General features: G+C 64.7%; 1 protein-coding gene across 2 annotated transcripts in view; it reads right to left on the bottom strand.

The window, feature by feature from the left end:
• Window positions 1–15,857, bottom strand: part of IKZF1 (IKAROS family zinc finger 1) — a 79,757-nt gene extending 63,900 nt beyond the window's left edge. Inside the window, exons 1-2 of one of the 2 annotated variants that reach the window (XM_054726563.1) lie at window positions 15,762–15,857; window positions 5,147–5,200 (exon numbers count right to left, since the gene is read on the bottom strand). In XM_054726563.1, the coding sequence (XP_054582538.1) occupies window positions 5,147–5,186 (40 nt within the window). In that variant the 5' untranslated portion in view covers window positions 5,187–5,200; window positions 15,762–15,857. The remainder of the gene's footprint in view (window positions 1–5,146; window positions 5,201–15,761) is intronic. The other variant, XM_054726565.1, reaches the window with a different exon arrangement.
• Window positions 15,858–16,113: the final 256 nt, after the last annotated feature.

The following is a 16,113-nucleotide window of genomic DNA, read 5'->3' as shown; positions in this document are numbered from 1 at the left end:
CAGACGGGAGAGGAACCGAGGCACAGTCCCAGGTGTAGGTGGGAGAGGAGTGGGTATTGAATGAGCACTGTGCGTGTCCAGGGTGTTACACACACACACACACCAGGTACATGGCACAGCCAGTGCAATCTCACTTCCACGCAAGTTTATTTCTGTCAGTGTGTCATTTTAAATCCTCATGCTGAAACTTGTTTCCAGGAATAAAAACACACTTTTGAAAAGAAACAGTTATTTCAAAAGAAAAACAAACAAAACGTAATCGATCTTTGTGCCGGTGGCCCGATGGCCCGATGGGGAGGGGGTGGGTGCAGGGGTTTGGAGCAGCAGGCAGTGGGTTCAGCGTAGCCACGGGTGCGCGTGCAGCCGGGGAACAGGTCAGGAGGCCCCTAACCGCCAGGCGCCGGCCAGGTGGGGGGAGGGCTTCAGCCGGTCCCCTGACAAGGTGTGTAACTCGAATCACTGGGCCGCAGCCCTGAAGCTAATACAACAGTGTGCATCCTCTGTCATCGAGAAATAAAAAAGGGTTTAAAAAATTTTTTTAAATGTAGCCAATCTGTTTATTAGAAAACAAGAGAGACTGCACTGGCTGAGGGCGCCTCCCGGCACCACGGCCCCTGTGTCCGACGTGGGGGGGACGCGGGGCTAATGCAAACAGCGGGGTGCGGTGCGAGGCCTGATGGATAGAAACCCCCCCGCCCGTCCCCCCACCCCGCACGGAGCAGCGGGAGCCGGAGGAGAAAGCGTCCTCGGCCTGCGCGGGCCTCCAAGCTGTCAGGGCCGGGGCGACCTGAGCCCCCAGCCGCGCTGCCCTCGGCCCGCCCTCGCTCCCCGGCCTCAGCCCTAAGAGGCCCCTGATTTGCCTAAAAGCCCGAGTCTGCGGGGTGGCCGCTGAGACAAGAGCCGGGTGGGCGGGAGCCGAGCGCTCAGGGACCAGGACGCCGCGTGCGACAGGCTCCCAGGCAGGCGGGCACCGCTCCGTGGAAACCCTCGCCATGGGCGGAGCCTCTTCGTGTGGACTCTGCCCCCGTGGACGGTGCACCCTGCACCCTGCCCGCCCGGGAAGGCTCTGGCACACAGAGGGCACGGCGCTGGGCACGTCAGCTCGGGCCCCCGCGGCGCCGGAGGCTGGACGGCAGCGGCCGGGGCTCTAGCGCTGCCGTGGCCACGGAGGCCGAGGGGCCCGGAGTCGCCGCTTTAAAGCTCTTTCGCGAGTGAATGGGGCCCAAAGCCCCATCTGCTGGGCCGAGCCCCGGCCGCTGTGAGGACAGAGGGACAGCGACGTGGGAGCCCGCACAGCTGGCTGAGCACACGGGCCACGGCAGCCACGCAAGCATCAGGCGTGTGCAGCCCCGGGCCCGTGCTCGCCTCCGCGCCCGTGGGAGGCCCACGGCCCACGCCCTGTGGCAGCCGGAGAGCAGGATCTGCGGCCGGCGCGGCTCGGGGGGTGAGCGTGGGCCTAGGAGCCAGGAGGTGAGGTTGGATCCCCTTCAGGGCGCAGGCCCGGGCTGCGGGCTCGGTGCCCAGTGTGGGCGTGCAGGAGGCAGCGATCCGTGGTTCTCTTCACAGCTGTTTCGCGCCCTCCCTCCCTCCCTCCCTCCCTCCGACACAGTAAAACGTAGTTGGAAAAGCGCCGGCTGCACCTGCTCCGGTCGCTGCCCAGAACCGCCGGGCTCAGCGCAGACCCGCAGTGCGAGGCGGGTTTGGAGGGAGCGTGCCCTCTCCTAACTGTACAGACTCCACTCCGGAGCTCCCTCCCCTCCCCGGGCAGCCCCCCCCCCCCCCCCCGGCCCCCCGGAGGGCCTGGCGTCGTGCGGAGGGCGAGGAGCGGAGAAGAAAGGGAGGCTGTGCTCGTCCCCACGCTGAGAGCCGGGACCAAGCCTCCGCTGCTCCTCACACCGACCACGTGCGAGGCGCGCACGCTGCCCTCGCCCAGCCCGGGCAGGGGACCCAGGGTCACGGGGCCTCCTCTTCAGGGGCATCATCCCCGGTGCACCCCAGGGGAGGGCCGGGCGGGCAGAGGCATGAAGGAGCCTCCTTCTGCTTTGGGGTGTATATCCTCCTGTGGCTTTGACATTCTCACCCCCAATCCGTACGTGTGTGCGCACACACACAGGGAGGGGCACACACACACACAGAGACATACACACACACACAGGCACACACACACAGGGAGGGGCACACACACACAGACATACACACACAGGCACACACACACAGAGACAGACACAGGCACACATACACAGGGAGGGGCACACACACACAGAGACAGACACACGCACACAGGCACACACACACAGGGAGGGGCACACACACACAGACATACACACACAGGCACACACACACAGAGACAGACACAGGCACACATACACAGGGAGGGGCACACACACACAGAGACAGACACACGCACACAGGCACACATACACAGGGAGGGGCACACACACACAGAGACATATACACAGACACATACACACAGACAGACACACGCACACAGGCACACAGACACACTCAGAGACACACACACAGACAGACACACAGATACACACACACATGCAGACACCCACAGACACACCCACAGACACACCCTGACACACACCCACAGGGCGGTGCTGGGGGGCACCTCCGGGCGCAGGGCTCACCGCGCCTCCTGAGCTTCCCCGCTGGCAGAGCCAGACCCCGGAGCCGGGCCAGTGAGGCTCGCAGAGCCCAGCTCTGTCCTCACGACGTGGTTTTGGCTGTTGTTACAGATCTTACCAAACAGACATGTGCTTCAGGAAATACGCTCAGATGGCGCCGAGGGGCCGCGAGGAGCCGCCTGTCTCCTCCACAGCCTCCCTCTGCCACCGTGTGCCGGAGGGAGCGGCAGCAACACAGACGCTCCGAGCGCCCGTGCCCGCGCGTGAGTGTGTGTGTGTGTGTGTGTGTGTGTGTGAGCGTGTGTGTGTGAGTGTGTGTGAGCATGTGAGTGTGTGTGTGAGTGAGCGTGTGTGAGCGTGTGAGTGTGTGTGTGAGTGTGTGTGAGCATGTGAGTGTGTGTGTGTGTGTGTGTGTGTGTGTGAGCGTGTGTGTGAGCATGTGTGTGTGTGTGTGTGTGATTGTGTGTGAGCGTGTGTGAGCATGTGAGTGTGTGTGTGTGAGTGTGTAGTGTGTGTGAGCGTGTGTGAGCATGTGAGTGTGTGTGTGTGTGTGTGTGTGTGAGTGTTGTGTGTGTGTGTGTGTGAGCATGTGTGTGTGTGTGTGTGTGTCTGTGTGTGAGTGTGTGTGAGTGTGAGTGTGTGTGTGAGCGTGTGTGAGCATGTGAGTGTCTGTGTGTGAGTGTGTGTGTGTGTGAGCGTGTGTGAGCATGTGAGTGTCTGTGTGTGAGTGTGTGTGTGTGTGAGCGTGTGTGAGCATGTGAGTGTCTGTGTGTGAGTGTGTGTGTGTGTGTGAGTGTGTGTGTGTGTGTGTGTGAGTGAGTGAGTGTGTGTGAGAGTGTATGAGTGTGTGTGTGTGTGTGTGTGTGTGTGAGTGTGTGAGTGTGTGAATGTGTGTGTGTGTGTGTGTGTGTGTGAGTGTGAGTGAGTGTGGATCTCTTCCGTGTGAAGGAATGCGGGCCTAGGTTGCACTCACGTCCGCATGGCCTGGCGCCCTCCCCGGCGGTGTATTCCCGTCCCCCTCACTGCCCCGAGCTGCGTGAAGAGGGCACGGGCGTCCCTGGTTCTCAAACGTCAGCACCAGTGCCACCTGCTCCCCCTCTGTGCACCTGTGAGGGCGTTTCTGGGGAAACCCCTGAGTTCACGGAGACGAGGCCACACTCGCCGACCCATTCTCACGCCCCCGGCGGCACCCCCAGGGCTAAGGCCACGGGGAAGGAAAGCGGGCCCCTGGCTGGGTCGCGGCAGCGAGAGTGAGTCTACACCCTCCCCCCCGGCGTAGCCGCACCGAGGAGGGGCCGCCTGTGCCCGCAGCGGGTCGTCTCCGGGCGGGCACAGCTCAGAGCGCCACGGGCAGGGCCCACGCCCAGGTCCCGGTCTCGGTCACGGGACGGTTCAGACCAGGAGGCAGGACTCAGGGACACCTTGGGAGCCAGTGGGCCGGTCACGGGACGGTTCAGACCAGGAGGCAGGACTCAGGGACACCTTGGGAGCCAGTGGGCCGGTCAGCGACCTGGGCCGACGTGAGCCGAGGCTGTGACTACAACACACGGACCTGGAGGCCGACCTGCTGCCCCGCACCCACGCACAGCACAGACAGAGGTGTTTCCTCACCCACAAACCCGGGAGGGGCTGGCTGCCGGAGCCACCCGCCGGGGCGGCCTGTGACCCCCCCCCCCCCCCGGCCTCACCGCCTACTCCTCTCTGCTCCACTTCCTGTCCCTGTGACGACAAGGGCCACGTCCCACACCGCTTGAATACACATAAGGGGCCCCGGCTGGTGTGGCTCAGTGGATAGAGCATCGGCCCACGGGCTAAAGGGTCTGGGGTTCGATTCCCATCAAGGGCATGTACATTGGTTGCAGGCTCCATCCCCGACCCTGGTTGGGGCTGTGAAAGGCAGTCAATCAATGTGTCTCTCTCACATTGATGTTTCTCCCCCTCTCCCTCCCTCCCCCTCCCCTTCCCTCCCCCCTCCCTCTCCCTTTCCCCTCCTCCTCCCCCTCTCCTCCTCCCCCTCCCCCTTCCCTCTCTCTCTTTCCACTTTCTCTAAAAATCAATGGAAAAATATCCTTGGGTGAATTAACAAAAAATAAAAATAAATAAACTATGGGGAAGGCAAGCGATGTTGCTTCCAGGCTTAGCAGAGATTCTAAACGGTGCCCAAACTTTTCCAAGCTACTTCCTCCTCCTCCTCCTCCTCCTCCTCTCTCTCTCCCCGCTCCTGTCCGTCCCGTTCTCTCACTTAAACAAGGGCCTTGGCAGGTGTTTGGGTCCAGAGAGGATCAGCCAGTCACCCCCCCCCCCGCCCCCGGGGACCCACGTGTGGTAAGTCCCGCCCAGCTGCTCTCAGGCGTCCAGCAGAGCTGATCGTAACTCGGAGATTTCGGCTCAGCTTCTCCGGCGGGACGGCCTCGGAGGGCTGGCATGAAACACTGACACTAACTCCATCACGGCGTTCCCTTCTGCCCCCCGGAACATGACCAGAACCCCAACCGGGTCCCCGAGGGCCTCACCTGAAACCTGGGACAGGTCTTGGCCCTCGTCTCCGTCCATGGTCCTCGGGTTACCTGAGAAGAGAGGAAGGGGTTAGTGTCACGCGGCCGGTTAGATGTGAGCGCGCGGGAAAGAGCCGGCCGTGAACACGGCGATCGGCCGCGAATAAAGCGCCCTCCTCCCCGCGCACTGGCGGGGAGTCTCCGACGGGCACCGACCGGGACCCTGAGGAAGCGGCATTACAGAGATTTATAAAAATATCATCCCCGGCGCAGGAGGACCAAATTTGTTATTTATTGTTAATTTCCTGCCGCATAATAACCCAAAATGCAAACTGACTGCAACAAAATTAAGCAGAAAATTAAATGGCCCCGGGTCATTGTGGGGCCCGCATTCATCCTCCCGGCTGATCCATAGTTATGTTCTTTCTAATTTACTGCGCACGCATCGATGAACCTTGAGTCAGCGTGGTGACACGCGCACCGCCGGCAATCAGAAAAACGAAGCAATTTGCTGGCGGATGTCTCATTTACCCGGGCGGCTGCGTGGCGGAGCCGCACGCCCCGTCCATCAATAATGAATGCACCTCCCGCCCGGCAGACGGCCACGCCGGCGCTCCATCTCTGTCCCGCGCTGCTCGGGCCCTGCCGCCGCCTTCGCCGCGCTCTAGCCACCCCTGCGGCGCGATAAGCCGGAGAGGCCCGGCTTCCTGTGCTGCTGACAGACGGCTGGCTCCCAGATGGTTAAAAAGGAGCGAGCAGCCGGGAAGAGCTACCTGCGGGCGCCCCGGCAGCCGCCCGACGCGGGCAGAGGGCGGGCTGTGCGGTGCCTGCCCCTGCGCCCCGGCTGCCCGGGAAGGCTCAGCCTCGCCATGGCCCGGAAGGGGCCTCCACGCCGCTCCACGCCGCTCCACGCCGCTCGGCGGGGCACCTTCAGAAGCGGCCTCTCTCCGCCCAGCAACCTGGGTCTGTTTTGTTTTTTGTTTTGTTTTATTTTATTTTATTTTAGTTGTTTTTTTATTGATTTCAGAGAGGAAGGGAGAGGGAGATAGAGACAGAAACATCCATGATGAGACAGAATCACGGACCGGCTGCCTCCTGCACGCCCCCCACTGGGGATGGAGCCCGCAGCCCAGGCCGGTGCCCTGACGGGGAATTGAACCGTGACCTTGGGTTCATAGGTCGACGCTCAACCGCTGAGCCACGCGGGCCGGCTGCGTCTGTTTTGTGGGGGCCTCCTCCGTCTCTTTGGTCCCGATGTGTGGGTCTGAGCTGTGTGGCCTGTTTCCAGCAGAGACCTGGCCGGGGGCGTGGGGGAGCCAGGGTCCCCGCCCTCTGCAGCGAGGGTGGCCATGCAGGCAGAGGCCAGGCGTGTGCTCATGGGGCACGGGGAACACAGGTTTCCGCCCAGAGAGGGCCGTCCTGGTCATGAAGCCGTGAGTGGCCGTGGCTTCTCTGGATGGGGAGGGGGCTCCCTACGTGTGAAGGCCCCGGCGGAGTCACAGGGGCGACACGCGTGTCCAAGGCTGCGTGTGCTCGGGGCTCGGCCGGTGGCCAGGGAGGCAGAAGGCCGCAGGACCAAGGAGACAGCAGCCGCAGGCAGACGCCCACCCCAGCGGCCAGCAGGGCGCCAGGCCCAGGGCGACCCGAGCAGGTGGCCGAGTCCCCCGGCCCGGCCGGCGGCTCAGGGGCTGAGCGTTGACATGAGCCAGGAGGTCAGGGTTCGATTCCCGGTCAGGCCGCAGGCCCGGGCTGTGGCTTGATCCCCAGTGGGGCCGATGGCCTCGGATGAGGAGGACGCAGGCCGGGAGCAGGCGCCTGCGCGACCCCCCCACCCCCCGCCAACGTGAGCCTGTGCCCAAGGCACACCTTTCTCCGGAGGCAGCACGTCTGTCTCGCACACGGGAAACGGGGAAACGGAGGCAGAGGTGCGTGAGGACGGGATGGCGCTGTGATGGCGTCCCGAGGAGACGCACTCGCCCTCACTGCGCACCTCCCCCAACCCTCTGTCTCCCTCGCTCCCTCCCTCTCTCTGTCTCTCCCCCTCTTTGTCTCTCTGTCTCTCCCTCTGTCTCCGTGTCTCCCTGTCTCTGTGTCTCCCTCCCTGTCTCTGTATCTCTGTCTCTGTCTCTCTGTCTCTGTGTCTCTCTCTTGGGGACAATGAGGCTTTGGGGAACACCTCCTGACCTTGCCTGTCTTCCTCCTCCCACACCCACGAGGGGCGGAACTGGCTGTCCCTGGGGGGCAGCCCCGGGACCCTGGGCAGGGCTGGCGTCAAGTGAGGAGTCGGCCAGTCTGCAGGGGGCGGGGCCTCGGACCCTCACAGAGCCCCGACCCCGTCCTGTCTCCAGGATGAGCACCCCGTCCCGGTATTTGCCCTGAAATTCTGGGCTCTGCCGTGGCTCTGAGGTGCGGCGTCTGGCTCAGGGGAGTCAAAAGCACGAGAGGCCCGTGAAACCCACAGCTCACGCCTCTCCGGGCCGCCCATCCACGCGACTGCAGCGCTGAGTGCACGCGCGCCCACGGCCCCCGCCACCGTGCACCTGCCACAGAGCACGCAGCTCAGGCCCGGAAACCTCGGCTCCCAGCCTCACACAGCGCCCGCCTCTTCCCCCAAACACGCGCACGGCGGCAGGATGCCCGTCAGCAGCCTCCGAGGGCACAGCGCAGGCGACGGTGACCGCCACAGCGCCTCACGGAGACGTGGTCTCGGCAGCTTTGCGTGGCGACAGACGTCAATCAGTCGTGCGGTCATTTTGCACCACATGAAAATACACAGCTGCCCAGTCATTACGGCGTACAGCTGGAACTAGTATAATGCTATGTGTCGATTATACCTCAGCAGAGAAGACAAAAATGACATGCATACATATACATATACACACACACATTTACACACATACACACATACATATACATAATATATACACATGTATTTACATATACACATACACATATATACACACATGTATATATACACATATTTACATACACACATACATATACATAATATATACACATGCATTTACACACATACACACGTACACATAATATACACACATGCATACATGCACATGTGCACACATGTGCGTTTACATACACACATGCATGCACATACACATAATTACATACATACACACATGCATACATGCATACGGACACTTGCCCTCCCTGACACGGTCTAGGTAGAGTCTGCCCAGGACCACGTCACAGCGTCCTTGGGGACGGCACATGCGCCAGACACACGTGGAGACAGAAACGGCGCTGGTGTCCGTGCCTCCGCGGGGCCTGGCGCCCAGGGAACCCCGCGGCCGGGCCGGACATCGCCCTTCCCTCTGAGCGGCAGGCACGGTCCCCCACGCAGGCCCGGGGCGCGTGCCCACGTGCTAAGGGTGTTGAACCTCAGACAGGACTGTTCTCACACGCAGCCCACGTTTTCATTCCCATTCTACGGACGAGAAACCGAGGCTGAGAGAGAGGGGCCAGCCGCGGGCACACGCCTGGGAGACCACAGAGTGAGATCTGAACCCATGACCGTGGGATGGTGACACCGTCTCAGTCCACTGTCCCTGCGGCCGGGACCTCGAAGCCCAGCCGTCACCCCGATTTCAACAGGCAGCACGCACGCTCTTTGGGAGACCTGCCATGACCCCCCGCCACCTATTTCCATCCCGGTCACGTGGTCCTCTGGGCAGCACTGACTCCCCACCCGCCACACTGCTCTGCAGCGACATTCGGGGCGACTTCCTGGCCCACGGCGCCGCGGGCCGCGAGGGGCGGCCTGTGCTGTCAGGGCCGCGGGTCACAGCCCTCCTGCCCGCCCGGTTTCCGACGAGATTTCACTCTCCGGTCCGTCCTGTCACCAGGCGTCTCCGCAGAGAGGCAGCCGTGTGCGCGGCCTTGGGGCGTGTCCAGGGGACCCCCGCCCCCCGCCCCGGTGTTCCCAGCGGCCGGACACAGCGGGCGGGGGGCACAGACTTCCTGCCCTCGGTTCATTTTTCAAAAACGAGCCGCCCACCCATCCACGCATGCTCACGGCTGTCCCACAGGCACGGCTGCGCAAGTCACACGGGGCGGCAGGGAATCCAGCGTTCCCCCCCCCCCCCCCCCGCCCCGCCCCGAACGGAGCCACAGAAATCGCCTCCAGCTGGTTCTCTGTGCACCTGCTTTCCGAGGGCAGATGAGCGCCGACGGGCAATGCCGGGCTCACTTGTCCCCAAGGCAGGAGGGCGGGCAGGAGGGCCGGGCACAAGCTGCGCCGGCCGAGGCCTCTCAGCAGGAGCCGACCGGAGCCGGAGGGCCACGGCTCTGACCCGCCGGCGTGGAGCGCCTGCCTCCGGGGACGCAGCACGACAGCGGCTGTGCCCCTGAACACGGGGGGAGGGGGCTGGAGACACGCTGACTGCGGCTGGGACGGGGGCGGAGCTGGAAGCTGCGGGCCAGGACAGTCCGGCATCGCACACCCCGTGTCTGCCCGTCCCGTGTCCCTCCCATGTCTGCCCATCCCGTGTCCCATGTCCCTCCCGTGTCTCTCCCATGTCTTCCCCATCCTTTGCCCCCCCGCCGGGAAGGGGCAAGGCCACCTGTGGGGACCTCCCGCCCCCCAGCTCTCACACTCCTCCTCCTAAGTCCTGTCCACGCAGCACCCAGCCTCACAATTCACACGCGTGGGCCCGTCCCCGAGTCTGACCCTCGTCCTCGCCGGCCACTCCCCAAGCAGCTCCCTCAAACGTGAGCGGCTGTTGACGCCCGGTCATGTAAGTGAACCTCAAAGCTTAGACGCTTTTCGTCCACCTCTCCCCGATCCCGGAGCTCGGGCACGGCCAGCGACTGCGACACCCCGACACCCCGTTTCACAGCATCGCCGCCCCGAGAGACAGCGAGAGCCCCCGCCGCCGCCTGTCTGCTGTGACGAGGCGGCGAGGACCAGGGCGCGCTAGGCTCCTGTGACTTCCCGTGTCTCCCGCCGCAGAAGCCGGTCAACGCAGCGCCACGCGTGGGGAGGCGTGTGCCAAGGCCGCTGCGCACAGCCGTCCTCCCGGGCCCGGGGCCGAGCTGACCCCCCACCAGCACTGCCTCGCCCGGACCTGGCAGGTCTGCTGTCCCCACAGCCCCGGGCACGGCCCCGAGGCGCCGGCCTCTGACCTGTGGGCAGCCGTGCCTGCGGGGGCTCCCGTGCTGAGAGCTCTGCCCTGCTCCCCCCAGCGAGTCAATCACGCAAATCCTCACGGCGTCCAGCTGTCCACCCCCACGGGCAGGCGCGCGTCACACTCGCTGGGACCCTCTTCGTCTCGGGAGCCGTCAGCGCCCTCGTTTGGGAAAGTCTCTACTCCCTGCTTCTCAGGCGCAGAAATGGGCTCTGGGGACAGCACCTGGGGTCGCTGTGAGCCGCACCTGCTCAGTCCTGCTCCTGGCGGTGGACAAGGCCGCCCGCCCCGCCTCCAATGCGGGAGCCCCGGGGCGGGGGCGGGGGGCGGCCTTCCTGACCCTCTGACGCCCTCCAAGCTGTGAAGGCCGCGTGCAGCCGGGCTGTCGGGGAGTCTCCGGCGAGAACCCGCGTCTGGGCGCAGCTCTCTGACGTCGCCGCACAACCACCAGCTCGCACCAGGTAGGCAGGTGTCTGGTCATAAAACCCAGAGAAACCATCCCTGTTCGCATTGGGAGACCCCAAACTCGGACCCCGCCAGGCTACTTCCGGCTTTCAGCAGCTCTAGCACTTCCGCCGTGCACCTCGGCACCCCAACTTCAACGGCTTAGCTACCAAGTCCTCGGCGGCGGAGGGGGGAGAGGAGAGAGGGACGAGGCAGTCAATGAAGTGCAGGTGACACGGCGTCTCACCGACGGCCACGGCGTCTCACCGACGGCCACAGGACGACTGGGCAGCAAGCACTGCTGTGGGCGAGGAGCCTAGCAACGGCAGGGGAGTGGCCCGGGCGCTGGTCGGCTCTGTCGTCGGTCAAAGAGCAGGAACAGTTCTCGGGTCCCACCTTACTCCGTGAAGAGAGCTCAGCACCAGCCCGAACCCCAAGGCGCCGAGATGGCCGCCCAGCCCCCGGGACGGGCCCACCGCTGCCGGGAGCCTGCCCGCGGCCACCACCTCCAGCCGCGGGGCCCCACGCGCACCCGGGGGAGGGGGCCCCGCAGAACCTCCGAGGAGCTACAACTTCCTCCTCCGGCTCCCGCCCGGCGCCTTTATTTAAACCCCGAAAGGCGCCCTCCAGGGCGGGGCGGCTTCAGCTCCAGCTCACCGCCAGGCTCCCGGCGGCCCTTCCAGGCGCTTAAATAATTCAGCTTCAATGTCTTAAGTTTTCCTTTTTAGCACATTACTTTTTTTTTTTTTTTTTACCAAAGCCTTGTCTGCTCTAAATTAATCTGAAAATGCTTTAAATTCGGGGAAACATACAACCCCAGGCAGAAGCAGGAAAACCGCAGCCAAGCGCTGGGAACGGCAGCTCCTGCCCGCGGGCCAGGGCGTGACCATCTAACGGGGAGACCTGGGCCGGCACTGTCCGCCCAGAGGGGCGCCGCCGCGGGCTCCGGGGCGGCTGGGAGGACCCTCGGGCCCGGTGGCCCTGAGATCGCGTCCTCCCTCTCATTCCTCCCGGGACTCGAACTGAACCTTCCCGCCAGGTGCGGGCAGGGTCCCCAGGCTGATTTGACCACAGAAATGTGCCCCACGCTGGCGAGTCCGCATCCAGCGTGGCCTCGCGTCCCACCGGGCCGTCCACGTGTGAGCGGTTTCCAACGAACAGAAGCTGCCCTGCGCGCGGGTTCGGGACGCAGTCTGAGAGACGGAGCGTAAACGCCTACGGCCACTTACAAACGCTCTAATTGTCTCTGCAAAATCCCACACGTGAAAGGAAGCAGGTGGGGGGAGAGCTGAGGGGTGACGCTGGGGCCCCTCCGCGGCCCCCCAGCACCCGGGCCCTCCGCACCGCCATCTGCCTGTCAGGAGAGCGAACTCGGGCGCCACATGGCAGGAAGCGTCAGATTGCCGAGGAAGTGAGGGGGCGCTTTCCCACGGACGGGGCCCTCTCCTGCCTGTCCCTGGGCAGCGGCTCCCCACCAGGAGGTGGCCGCTGGGACCCCAAGGCCAGAGAGCAGCGGGTCTTAAGGACCCTCTCCATCACCCAGACCGTGGCCGGGAGGGGCGGCGGGCGCTGGGGCGGGAGACACTCGGCCTCCATCCCGGGGAGCCCAGCAGACCACATGGCGGGGGTGGGGGGACTCACCGATGAGCCCACGCCTCCCACAGGAGTCCCGGCGTGGACGGGGCGGGGGTCCTCAGACCGCGGGGTCCCCTGCGCTGGGCTCCGGGAGGCCCTGTGCCCGCAGCGGCCGCTCCTGTCTGCCGCCCTCGCTCGCTCCAGGGGGCGGGAGAGGAAGGAGGACCCACGGGCCGAATATGCAAAAAGGGAGGGAAGAGGGAAGGGAGCCGCTTCCTGCTCCAGCTCAGAGATGGGGCTGCGACCTCAGGTGGGGGCGGGCCACAGGCCGTGCTCCCCAAAGGCAGGCCCCAAGCGAGCGGGACACGGGGCCCCGCACCTGCCGCCCGGGGGGGGGGGGGGGGCGTCCGCCCGAGGGGAACTGTTTCCCGCCGTGTGGGCACCGGGGCCTCCGCCCATTCGCCACAGGACAACGTGAGCGGGACAAGGAGGCAACCACCCATTAGGCGGCCGCCCTGGACGGGTCATGGCTCCCCTCAGGCCCTCGGCCGGGGAGGGGGAGGGACACGGGCAGGGACAGGGGAGGGGTAGGGGAGGGGCAGGGACAGGGGACAGGGGAGGGACAGGGGCCACCACAGGGCGGGCCAGGCCTCCTCTTCCCTGGGCGACGTCTGCCCAGCCCCCTGTCCTCACTCCTCATGTGTCACAGGATCTGACCAATACGTGTCTGAACGTCACACACACCTCACCCCCGCCACGCCCGCTCCTGAAGCCACCGCGCGGGAAACCAAGGCCGAGCCCGCGTTCCAGGAGGAGGCGCTCGGGCGGGAGTCTCCCCGCACACAACAGCAGGAGCACGGGGTGTCCACGGAGAAGAGGGGGCGCGGCGAGCCCACGGCAGATACCACCCGTCTGGCTGGGCTGCCGAGTCCCTGGGAGCGCCAGTCCTGTCCCCCTCCTCGGCCGAGGCTTCGCCGTGTGCCCTGCGCCTGGCTCAGCCCGCAGCCGCACAGGAGCCGGGGGAGCGAGCAGGACCTCCTGGCTCGAGGGGCAATGGCCCAGGGGGTCGGGCCTGTGAGGGGGGTCACTTGTCTCCGGGACATCACACACGTCTGGGCTGTGCGGATGCAAATGCGGGGACAGCGGCAGGGGGCGGGGCTCAGGGCGGGGGGGGGGGCACCGAGGGGGGGACGGGGGCAGCACCCCGTCGTCGCAGGAAACAGGAGACCCGCCCAGGGCCTGTCAGTCTGAGCGGAACCGGCTGCAGCACCGGCGCTGTGGCGCCAGCACAGACCGAGGAGGAGACCCCAAAGCGCCTCCCCAAGGCGTCCGAGGCGATTCTGGCCCGCCGCGCTCACCCCAGCACGCAGCGACGACGGCCCCACGCAGCTCACGGCGCCGGGGCCTGCGCTGACCGTCACACACGCAAACCCACCCGGCCTCAGTCACAGGCCAAAGCAGACAAAACCCGAGGCGAGGCGGCTGCGTTACCGCTCAGTTCACGGAGGCTAACACCCTCCCCTGCCCCAGGCCGCCCTCTGCATGCGCATGCGTGCTGTGTGCATGCGTGTGTGTGTGTGTGTGTGTGTGTGTGTGTCTACGTCCCGGCTCCACTCATGCCCACAGAGCCGTGACCTGGACAGACCGTCCGTGTCCGTGGGGTGGGGTGCGGTGGCGGGCAGTGGGCAGGACGTCCACGGGGCTCTCTCACATTTCCAAACTTGCCATTGCGTTGACAAGCTGGGGCTACACCAGCCGAATGTGAAACCGACAACTCCAAGCCACGTGGGACGGAACCCCCAAACCAGAGAGCCCCGTCCTCAAACTCTGTCTCCAGCCAAGCGAGGGGGGCTCAGTGGCCCCAGCACCCCCCCCCCCCACCCCCCGCGGGCTCCGACCTCGGCCTGGAAACTCGCCGTGGCCCTCATTTCCCAACAAGGGAAGTGGCCGCGGGGACAGCCACCGTGTGTCTTCCCCAGGAGACGGAGGCCAACTTCCCCACGGGTCCGGACGGCACACACTCTCACTCCGGCTCGTGGGCTCAGCCGGAGCAGGGCTCTGACTGCCACGGGGCTCGGGAGTTTGGGGGTGGGGAGCAGCGTTCAGCAGGGAGCACTTAATTAAGACACCGAGGACTTACACAGGCCGCATGGCGGCTGCCGCCTCCCGTCCCCCCGGCACAGAAAGGGAAGAAAACGGCCGGTCCGGCCGAGGAGAGGGTTCAGGCCCCGCCTCTGGGGGCCTTTTAGCCCAGAAAGCACGTTTGTTAGCTTTTCATGTCAAAGAAGGGATAAACGTGTGCGTTTGGGGGAAATTTTGAAATCAGACGTCCTATCAAACCAGGACGGCACAGGACCTCCCCACGCGGCGTCATTGTTCCTCTCTGGGCACACACGCTATTTTCTGTAACGTGGTCCGCGCAGTCTGTGGTGTTTACATCGCCGCTGTTTAAATCTTCAGCCACAAACGCAGTCATCTGCTTTGTCACGGAAACAATCCTGACACGCTGGACATAAATAATGTTTACACGGCTACTTCCCAAATCCCATGGACCCTCCTCCAACACACATCTTGAAACAAAGAAGTAAATTCAAGAGGCTCCGTCCATTCCCGGCAGGTCTGTCCCCTCTCAACGCAGTCCCCAAGGCCAGCACCCCTCTCCACCCTCCGGATTCCCACCCGGGCTCCAATATCGCGCACCTCAGACATTTTCACTTTCCATCCTTTCTCTCTCTCTGCACAGAAGTTGATCTCAGGAGTGAGGAGACCTTTCTTCAACAGCCGTTTGTCTCTCCACGTTCAAAGCCAGGTGCCGGGAGCTGACAAACCCCGTGGGGAGCAAGGGGGGGGGCCTGAGGGAGCCCCCGGAGGGAGGCCGGCCCTGCCCCTGACAGCGGGGCCTGGCCAGACCCTCGGAGATCCCCGGCGCCACCCTCTGCCTCCAGAGCAGACACCCAAAACGCCGCGCCTTCCTGAGGTCCCGGAGGGGCACCCAGGTCCCCGCACGCTTTGGGAACACAGTGCACGTTCAGTGGCGCGTCACCCGATGAACCCGGAGCCCAGACGGCCGTCAGCAGACGTGCTGCCGACTTCCCAGGCGGGACCCTCCTCTGCCCAACGCGAGCGCAGACGCGGTCTAACGTGCTGAACAGTAAGAGCAAAATCTCTCACCAAAAAACAAGAAAAAGCCCGACCCAGCCGCGTCCTTATGAATGACTTCAGAGGCCCACGGTCTCGCCCTGTCAGTTCAGGTCCCTTTAGAGGTTTAGGTGCCGCTGGAGGAGACCCACCTCCTGGCGGGGCGCCCAGAGCGGTCCCCCGGCGCCAGGCCCGGCACCTGCGCGCTCCCCACCCCAGGACGCAGAGGCGGTTCCCAGTCCTCCTGCCTTTTCTTTCCTGTCCGTCTCTCCTCTTGCCCCATTCTCTCCCCGACCGGCCACCGGTTCTGAAATGCCATGGAAAGCACTCACGTGGGTCTGTGCGGCTCGCGCTGGGGCCAAGATCGATCCTCGGCTGGAAGGGCAGCCTCGGAGCGGGGACTCCCAGCGCCCGGGCTCTGGGCGCCCGCTCCGCCGCTGGCTGCGCTCCCCGGGCTGTGCGGGGCCGCGCGGGCCAGGCGCCTGTCAGAGCGCCCGTCTAAGTCGGCGGCGCGCGCCCCGGCTCCCTTTCACCACGACTTCCTGGAGTTGCTCACTCGCATTGTTCCCCATTTCTCCGCGCTCCCCACCCTCCCGCTCCGACCCTGCGCGCGCTGCCTGCCGGCCGCTGCCCCGCGTGCACAGCGCCGCCCACGGGCCGCGCCCTGGCCCCGCGCCCCGCAAA

The sequence above is a fragment of the Eptesicus fuscus genome, chromosome 14 (genome assembly GCF_027574615.1).
Source record: "Eptesicus fuscus isolate TK198812 chromosome 14, DD_ASM_mEF_20220401, whole genome shotgun sequence".
NCBI lineage: Eukaryota > Metazoa > Chordata > Mammalia > Chiroptera > Vespertilionidae > Eptesicus > Eptesicus fuscus.
The sequence above is the reverse complement of the archived record's forward strand: the minus strand, read 5'-3'. Positions and strand labels throughout refer to the sequence as shown.